The sequence below is a fragment of the Miscanthus floridulus genome, chromosome 7, assembly GCF_019320115.1.
Source record: "Miscanthus floridulus cultivar M001 chromosome 7, ASM1932011v1, whole genome shotgun sequence".
NCBI classification, from domain to species: Eukaryota; Viridiplantae; Streptophyta; class Magnoliopsida; order Poales; family Poaceae; genus Miscanthus; species Miscanthus floridulus.
Window position 1 is genome coordinate 17,943,505 of NC_089586.1, and position 9,072 is coordinate 17,952,576.

A 9,072-nucleotide genomic window follows, 5' to 3' on the forward strand; every position below is an offset into this window, starting at 1 on the left:
ATTTTATAACTAATATAATGATACTTATTTTGTCTTATGAATGTTAGTACTTTTTCATATAATTTTAATCAAAATTTAAACTATTTGACTTCTCGAAATGTGAGTAACAAATATAATTTTTTAAGTCTTTTCTAGTAACATGATTTTTAAGAAAATATATATTTCTTGCGAATTACTCCATCCATTTCCAAATATAAGACATGCATGTCTAAATTCAAACTTTGTTATGTTTAATCAACAATTACTCTAATCATATAAGTACAAAGTTTATTTATATAGTACTCCCTCCGTCCCAAATTATAAGTCATTCCAAGAATCTTGGAGAGTCAAATTTTTTCAAGTTTGACTAAAATTATAGAGAGAAACACAAAGATTGATGACATCAAATAGGTATAATATGAAAATATAACTAATGAAGAATCTAATGATACTTACTTGGTATGATAAATATTATTATTTTGTTATATAAATTTAGTCAAACTTGAAAAACTTTGACTCTCCAAGATTCTTTGAATGACTTACAATTTGGGATGGAGGGAGTATAAAAGCTGTAACATTAGATTTGTGTTTACAAATACTTTCTAATATACTTTTATTGTCATAAATTATTATAAATTACGAGGGAAATTAACGGTTAAAGCGTGATACGGAGAAAATAGAATCCAATTTCGGACCAAACGACGCCGATTCTATTTTGTAAAAATCTGGACCTAAAACAGTTGCACGAGAACCTCATTCCGTAGCAAACGCGGCCTGGCACGTGACGGTACATTCCGCGTCGTACGGTGTCTGTAAAAAAACGTATATTGTACGTGTTTGTCACGTGCACGCACACTCGAGCTCATTTATCATGCCCAGCCAGGACGTCCACCCACACCGCCACACTGTCCACCGGGGCCCACTCCCCGTGCACCGCGCTGCCGCCGTAGTGTGTGTACGTGTCCGTGTACCCCTTCCGTGCGCGGACGTCGACGTGGACGTAGCAGCACCAGTCCTCCAAATACCAACGCAATGCGACAACAACTGGTAGGCAGCACACCCGACCCGTTAACGGGGCGACCCTTCCCCTGGCCCGTGATAAATGGCCTCGGATCCAACCAGGGAGGAATCCAGGTCACTCCATCCCCTCCGCTCGCTGCTTCCTTCCTTCTCTCGCCTTCTGCTGCCTCGGCGTCTCCTCCTCCCGGCGACGGCAGGCCATCCGATACGACGCCGCGGCCGGGGCACGCCGCGGTTCCTTCCGAATCCCAAGACGCACCCCCCGCCCTTCCCGATGCTGGTGTTCTCGAGCGACGGCCGCGGCTTCTTCTAGTACTAGTAGGCCGCAGGATCAGGAGGTGATGTTTCGTTCTGTTGTTCGATTCGAATGGGAGAGTTTGCTTGGGATTTGTTGATCGGTTTCAGAACGATCAGTTCATTAGTTTTGGGGATTGGGACTAGTTTTTTTTTTTAATGCAGGAGAGCTGCGTTTCATTGTATTAGAGAGATGAAAAAAAAAGTGTTGGGGCTAGTTTTGTTCAAATGATTTAGAAGCAATTAACACGGTAGTTGCATTGCATGAAAGGGATTCATATACTGGGCCTTAACGGCTTGATGGCGATGCGGTTTTCATTAGCAAATTTACCGTGAGAGGTTTGGTACTCGCTGTTACTCAGTAAGTGGGCAATCTGTTAAGCCGGGCAACTAGTTACTACTGACATTGGCACTTTTTGTCTTGGGTTTCAGTTTCAGAGGGGCAAAAAAAGAAAAATACTACGTAAGTATTATTTGATGAAAAGTGGTACTAGTATGTGGATAGACGAATGATATGTCATCGCACTCCCTTCTCAATGTCAATGATCATGTCATGATCTGGTGGAGGGTGGTCCCGATGCCCCTTTTCTTTGGCTTATCTGGAAAATGTTGTTTGCCGCATTAAGGTTATCTATCTATAACCTTCAAAATGTCGTTGTGTCTACCTTTCCTGGTTCCGTGCTGACATGCGTGTCTCAAATTCTCGCTCATTTGGTTACTGATGATGATGTGGGGTCCTGTCTGATGTTGGTGCGGAAGGTGAGTTGGTAGTGGTACCCTCTCCACCTCGGACCTGGCTGCTTTTGGTACCGGCTTTGGAGCTAGGGCAATAGAGCTCAGACTTGGGTCTCAAAAGCGATTATGGTCATCGCTATGACCAGTATGCTAGGACAAAACTGTTTTCGTATATAGTTGGTTGCCAAATGCTAAGGGCCAATTTGACTCTTTGTTTGTTTGTTGCTCATATTGGTCTTTTGAGCACATCATTTTTCAGATGTTTATGTTTTGTATCTAATGTTAAGAAGTTCATTATGGTTAGATGAACTGTGAAGGATGCCTGCTGAACTTGAAAGCATTTTTCACTCTGCATTTCCGAGGGTGTTAGGATGAGGTTCCATTTGGTAAGTTTATAGTGCAACAATATCCATACCAATGATATACCCCCAATACAAAGAGACCCTTGGTCATAACTGGTTTTCATAAATTCATATTCACAGTGTCCCAAATTTGTTATTATGATTCTGCTGATGGACAGTAATCTTAGTTCCAAAGCATTTTATTGTCCAAGTAAAAAAAATATTCATTCTCAATATGTCCAGGTGTATATTTCTGAATTTTTCTTGCTCATTCGTTATTTGTATCCCTCCTCCAGTTTTTATTGTTTACTGACCTTTACAAAATGTCTTACAGATCTGCAGAACTATAGGATATCTCAGAAAAATTATTGAGGTACTTATTGCAACCTGATTATATGGAGGAATATTCAGATAGGAGATCAAAAGCAGAAATTGCATATCTCAGGAGGGGTTCCAGATTCTCTTCCAGGAATCAAAGTTCAGAAGAGAGGACTAATCACAACATCGATAAACCGGGAAGCAGCACTAGATTCAATCCTATGAAAGCGAGAATTGGCGATAATCAAGAAAGACCAAGATATATACACGATTCATTTAAATCTTCAGGCTCAAAGGTGACACCTGCAAGCTCTTCTAAATTTCCACTTAGCAAGTTTGAGGAAAGGCGAAGACAACCTTTTGTGCCAGGGATTGACATTGCTGAAAGTAGTAGAAGAAAGGCTGATACTAAGCGGCTAGAGGGTAGTAAGAAAATTGCTATAGACAACGAGAGTTCAGACACTCTGCAAGGTGAATCAGAAGGTTTTACTACTGAACAAGTACCTTATCCAGAAGGCTCTCATTTTACCAGTCATTCAGGTGTTTCTGCACATACAGTCAAGTCCTTGGTCCAAACTGCCTCACTAAGTTCTAGGACACAGACACAGAAACACAAAGAAGTAAATATGGGTACTCCAGGAGCATCTTCTTCATCTCTGACTAATGGGCCTACTATACCCAGAAGTTCTACCATGGGTCTGAGGCCAGCTTATGGTCATGTTAGTGGAGGGCAGATATGTGGTCTTAAAAACCTTGGTTGCACTTCAGTACCTGATGCTCAGACATCAGGTTGCCCATCTGAGTCTGTTATTAGTAGGAGGTTTGAGTTCATGAGAAAGAGGGCATTTGATGAGGAAAGCTCTTCCAGATCAAGGAACTTAAGTTTAGGTCATTCCCCTCATACAGATATTCGTAGTACTGGTCACAGAATCAGAATGAATGAACAATCACTTTCTCAACAAATACCACGAAGAAGCAGCAGAAACCATAAGGAATCGGCAGTTTCAGTTAGGACGAGACGACCGTCTCCTCATGCCACTAGGATGAGTGTTCCTGATGAAAGAGAAGATGGCATACTTTCTCTGCATGAGTCATCCACAAGGAATGTACAGCCAGCTCAGGAACATCTTTCATTGGAAGAAGTCTCCTCTGAGAGTTCAATAAGGCCATTCTTTGTGGAATTTGATAACAACATTTTTTCATCTAGTCGTCGACGTTGCTCGAATACTCGAGCTGAAAGGGGGAGACCAAGCTCCCTTTTTGAAGAAAGTCCTCGACAAATGTTCCATAGTCTCATGGGGGAGAGAGATAATCATAGACACATAACCATGGAAGGAATTACAGAGGTTGTTTCTAAAATGTTTCCTATAGTGGTTCCAGCTGTTCTGTTTTTGTTGTTAGATCTTATGTCATTACAATCCAGTTAAATATATAGTGATACTGATCTTATTTTGATAGATATCTTTAACTTTGACTAAGAAGGTGGTATAAGTGTAATATTTTGGAATGAAATAGGTTTATTTTCTGTAGGTTTTGGTAGCATTGGAGAGGATTGAACAAGCAGAGCTGACTTATGATGTTAGTTCGTTTTTATTCTTTGCCCACAAGTTGTTATCATCTTTCTTTTGCCTGAAATCTTGAATAAACTTTTTTTTGCAGCAATTGCTGGTGCTGGACATGAATCTATTTTTTGGTGCTGTTGCCTCCTATGATCGGCATAGAGACATGCGGATGGATATTGATAATATGTCCTATGAGGTACTATCTTTTATCATGTCTTATTCTACCTGAATGCTGGAGGGGTTTTGTTAGAGGATGCTTTTCTTTCTGGATTCTTCCTTATTCTGTCTTTTGAAGCCCTTGCTATGATTTGAGTACTAACTATGATCCTTTATGAAATACTCATGGTTCATATTTATACTCACACAAGAGGTGCTTGTATCTCCTTCTGAACAGGAATTATTGGCCCTGGAGGAGAGAATAGGTTCTGTAAGCACAGCTCTTTCAGAAGCGCAGTTCACAAAATGCCTCAGAAGAAGCATATATAGTCAAGTCGCTTCAGATGTGAACAAATCAACCGTTGATGACATGAAATGCAGTATATGCCAGGTATGTGGTAACCTTACCTAAGGGGATCTACTATTTCTGTGGGTATAAACATATGCATATAAAGATTCAACATTGAGCACTTTCTCTTCATGTGGAACTGGTTATTTTGGGCACTAAAAAAGGGCAGACCCAGTGCCGGAGACTCCCACATGAGTGGGGTCTGGGGAAGGGAAAAACCGAGGCAAAGGTTTTGAGTTTTGACCTTTTGTTTTGGACAGTCGCATTGAGTAGTACAGGTCTTGTCTACCCTTCTCACAGAAGACAGGCCCTTTTATGCTGCTATTACCCCACTACCGAAAAGTCTTATGAAAATAAAAATGTACTGGATTCCTGCCAGTGTTTTTTAACGTCTGAGTCTGCCTTTCTTGAAAGCAAATACAAGTGCAAAACAAGATTTTTTTGTCTTGATCGCGCAGGAGAGCTTTGCATTTTTATTTATATTATAAAAGAAATAACAGTCCCTTACAACCTCCTCATCTCAACTATGACTATCAGACAAGGATGGGTTGCTGTACATCACGAGTCAAAAACAGAAAAAAACGACCTCCAACCTGGACTATAGGATATGTTGCGCAAATTATACCAGAAATTGATGAGCAAACACACAAGTGGAGAGAATACGTTGGGCAAATTCATCCTCCTAATCACATGGCACACATTGCTGGAGTGCGCTAGACCTCTTGCTAGTCGATCGGCTGCCCAACATTTGTTCTGAATGGCCAGCCATAAAAATACTTTACATTCTGACAACACCCAGGATTTCCACAAGCATTTGCAAGGTTCAAAGGCGATGAACCATACAAGCCGGTGTTCTATAAGCTGTTACGTATTACTTATTACAGAGGTTATATTTCTCCAATATCAGTGGTACGCGTCAGACTAGGCTTGAAGTTGTCGAGCCAATTCAGCACCCTTTCTGCAAATGTTATTTATGCTTGATTTTGCAGTGTACTGCTTATTGCTCTCATTTTTTTTGACGTAAGTGGCAGGACCTCTGCCTTTTAATTAATGCAGAAAGCTTATTGCTCTTTTCTTTTTTGAAGAATTAAAGCTTATTGCTCTCATCACTGATATTTTTTAGGGTTTAACTTTTTTCAGTCCTCTCATGTTCATAACCAAAGAAACTGGTGCAGAAATATTCTGTTATGGATTGAAATTTGGACATCTGTGTCTATTCCAGGAAGAGTACATGGAGGGCGAAGAAGTTGGGAGGCTGCCGTGCGAGCACCGGTTCCATGTGTGCTGCATAGGCCAGTGGCTTAGGCAGAAGAACTGGTGTCCAGTATGCAAAGCGTCTGCAGTGCAGTGCCTTCCAAGGGCTAAAGCCGAGGACGTTGGGAGGCTTGTAAACTGGCGTGGTGTCCGAGAGTCCATGAACTGTGCTGTACATACAGACGGACATACATTTGAACTTGTGAATGAATAATAACATGCATGGGCTAGGTTCACGGACAGTTTTTGAGCATCAAACTTCTTGAGTTCTTGAAATTGGAAAGCAGTTCTGCTTCAGATACGGTGGCATTTCTGCTGTGCGGCCGCACCACTTGTGGGGCGTGGGCGTGGGCGGGGTGGGAAGACGATCGACATGACACCTAACTATTTCATTTTCACCCACTTGATGATACCATCATGCATAATACCGCTAACACCATGCAAAAAAGGCTACGTCGCATCTGGCCAGTGCAAAGCCTTGCGCTAGTTGCATAACGGTGTGTATGTCCCGACTGTTTCGGGTCGTTTTCATCCCTAATCCACGCACCCCGACTCATCACCCCTAATCCACACACCCTGACTCAGTCGGTAGTCTTCATCCCTAATCCACAAACCTCGACTGTTCCGGGTCGTTTTCATCCCTAATCTACACACGGACCGTTTCCGGTTGTTTTCACTCCTAATCCACTGGCAGCTACTCCCTCCATATTATAAATCATTCCTGATTTGTCGATGTACTTTTTTTCTAGATAATATTAGCTAGTTAATAGTTTGTAGCTAATATTGGCTAGCCAACTATTAATTGGCTACCTATTAGCTATGTCTTTTCAAATTGTGATACAAGACAAATGGTTGTCAGATTGTGAACAGCCTTATAGCTCGATGAATGAAAGTCAAAGAGGAATATGTTGTGCCAAGCACAACCGTATGCTTTCTTCGTGTCTAAAGGAGGGGATTCATATGCATTTTTTTTAGAAAACAAAAAAAAAAAAAGAATTTGGTCTAAGGCATAAGGAATTATTTAAATCACACCTCCGTCCATCCTAAAATTAAATGCACTCCACATATGCACATAACCTTTACCCTTAGCACTCGGCAGCCTATAAGATCTTCTTAATAAGAGATACCTACTACAATTCTCTCTTTTTGCGAAATAATACAATTGTCTTTTACGGTGCATGCATGCGTTCATCTCTTTAAATAAATATATATACATGCCAGCACAGCACACTCTATTCTGCGAAGACCTCCACGAAGACCTTCGAAGAATGTTGAGATGCACAGCATCACCATTGGTGCCTCGCTTGCTATTTTTTTAAGCAAATAATAACAAGTTTTTTGAGTTTGCTTGGAACTTGGGCCAACGAAATCGAACAAACAAGGTCCACAAATGGCAAGTCGTCTGTTCCTCAGCAAGCACAACGAGATCAAGAACATGCCGGGCTCGACTTGGGCCCGGCCCACGCGCACTCGTCCCAACCCTCCACGGCGTCCGTGGCGGCCCTCCTCCGCCTGCGTGCGCGGGCGCGCGCCAGGGACGTGCCGACCGCCACCACATGCCTCGCCGGCACGTGCGCGCACGCCTCCAGGCGCCGCAGCGCCTCGCCGTGGCCGCCCCCACCCCCGCCCCCGCCGCCGATCCCACCGCGCCCCGCCACCTCCCGCCACAGCGCGGCGGCCATGGCGACGCGCAGCGGGACACGAGCGGAGGCGAGGTCGTGGGCGCAGGCCCGGAGCGCCCGCGCGGCCGCCGCGGCGCACGGGCGTGCCGCCGACCCCGACACGAGGCCCGTCCGCTTGGCCCACCCCTCGAGCACCTCCTCGGCGCGCGCGCCCGGGCTCGGGCTCCCGCTCCCGGCCGAGTCGGTCGTGGACACGCAGGAGCTCGCTGCGGACTCGTACCCGTCCTCGTCCGGCGCCGGCGCCGGTGATCCCACGGCCGCGAGAAGGAGGCGCGTGCGGCGGTGCTGCGACACGATGGAGTTGGCGCCGTGCACCTTGGCGTCGCAGGCGGCGCAGAGGAAGGCGGCGTCCGCCACGCAGTGCACGGCCGCGGGCGCGCCGCAGAGCTCGCAGCAGCAGCAGCCTACGCCGCCGCCGTGGTGGTGACCCATCCCCGCGCTTGTAGCTACCTGGCTCCTCCGCCGCCGCCGTGGTGGTGACTGGATCGAGCTGTCGCGCTCGCCTCTCGTGCTGCGCTGCTGCAGCGCTTGGTGAGCAGAGCAGAGCAGCTAAATCCTTGGAGGTGATCGATCGATCGATGGTGGACGCGAAGCGATTAACGAGAGCTCGGCGTGGCGCGTATTTACGGAGGCCGGGGCCGGGGTGTATGTGACGTCGTTGGCTGCCGCCTTCCACGTGCGGTCTGGTATCCATCACCATGTGTGACTGGGACCTATGACCGGGACCTCTCCTCCTGCACATGCGCGCACCGGCGGCGCCATTATTTATTTATTTAGGCTGTGTTTAGTTCCACCCAAAATCCCAAAAAGTGTTACAGTATTCATCACATCGAATGTTTGCGATCTGTGCATGGAGCATTAAATATAGACAAAAAAAAACTAATTGCACAGTTTGGTGGGAAATTGCGAGACGAACGTTTTGAGCCTAATTAGTCCATGTGTGAACACTAATTGTCAAATAAAAACAAAAGTGCTACAGTAACCCTAAATTCCAACCTCCTGGAACTGGAACTAAACACGCGCTTAATTTCGCTTGAGCACTCTGATACGACGAACTCGATTGCTGAACATAAGTCTCCGAAGCCTAAATAAGGATAAACCTCTCCTATCTTGAGTGTCAATTAATGTATTCGTACTTTGTAGAGACAAGAATCTATTGAGAGTTTTCGATGGTATAATGGGAACTAATTGAAATTAATAGTCTCGGCAGTTGGAAAATGTAATTAGCATTTATCTTTGAAGAAAATGTACTCCAAATATCACTTGTATCATTTGCTTTCTCGATGGAGTGGTACATTTTCTTTGGCAAGCTTGAGTCAATTTTTTTTAAAAAAATTATCAGCTTTTGTAGAAAATATTAGCAATATTTTATTTCCAAATAA

General features: G+C 44.4%; 2 protein-coding genes across 5 annotated transcripts; one reads left to right on the plus strand and one right to left on the minus strand.

The window, feature by feature from the left end:
• Positions 1-1,099: 1,099 nt before the first annotated feature.
• On the plus strand, positions 1,100-6,255 carry LOC136466648 (uncharacterized). Of its 4 annotated transcripts, none has more exons than XM_066465114.1 (7): positions 1,100-1,337; positions 2,333-2,414; positions 2,704-4,033; positions 4,218-4,265; positions 4,347-4,445; positions 4,644-4,796; positions 5,977-6,255. In XM_066465114.1, the coding sequence occupies exons 3-7, from the start codon at positions 2,765-2,767 to the stop codon at positions 6,220-6,222; spliced, it is 1,815 nt and encodes a 604-aa protein (XP_066321211.1). In that variant the 5' UTR covers positions 1,100-1,337; positions 2,333-2,414; positions 2,704-2,764; the 3' UTR covers positions 6,223-6,255. The 4 variants fall into 4 exon arrangements, with proteins under 4 accessions (XP_066321211.1, XP_066321214.1, XP_066321212.1 ...); XM_066465117.1 differs by having other exon boundaries at positions 5,895-6,202; XM_066465115.1 differs by lacking the exon at positions 2,333-2,414.
• An 820-nt stretch (positions 6,256-7,075) lies between these two features.
• On the minus strand, positions 7,076-8,456 carry LOC136462705 (B-box zinc finger protein 32-like). Its single transcript, XM_066461764.1, has one exon. It carries the CDS (start codon positions 8,120-8,122, stop codon positions 7,436-7,438), a length of 687 nt encoding a protein of 228 aa, XP_066317861.1. The 5' UTR covers positions 8,123-8,456; the 3' UTR covers positions 7,076-7,435.
• Positions 8,457-9,072: the final 616 nt, after the last annotated feature.

Bases quoted from the DNA above. Each gene is read 5' to 3' on its own strand.
- LOC136466648 (XM_066465114.1), top strand. From the start codon at position 2,765: ATGGAGGAATATTCAGATAGGAGATCAAAAGCAGAAATTGCATATCTC. The intron at 4,034-4,217 runs GTTGTTTCTAAA...TATTTTCTGTAG, and splicing joins CCATGGAAGGAATTACAGAG to GTTTTGGTAGCATTGGAGAG. The intron at 4,266-4,346 runs GTTAGTTCGTTT...TTTTTTTTGCAG, and splicing joins AAGCAGAGCTGACTTATGAT to CAATTGCTGGTGCTGGACAT.
- LOC136462705 (XM_066461764.1), bottom strand. From the start codon at position 8,122: ATGGGTCACCACCACGGCGGCGGCGTAGGCTGCTGCTGCTGCGAGCTC.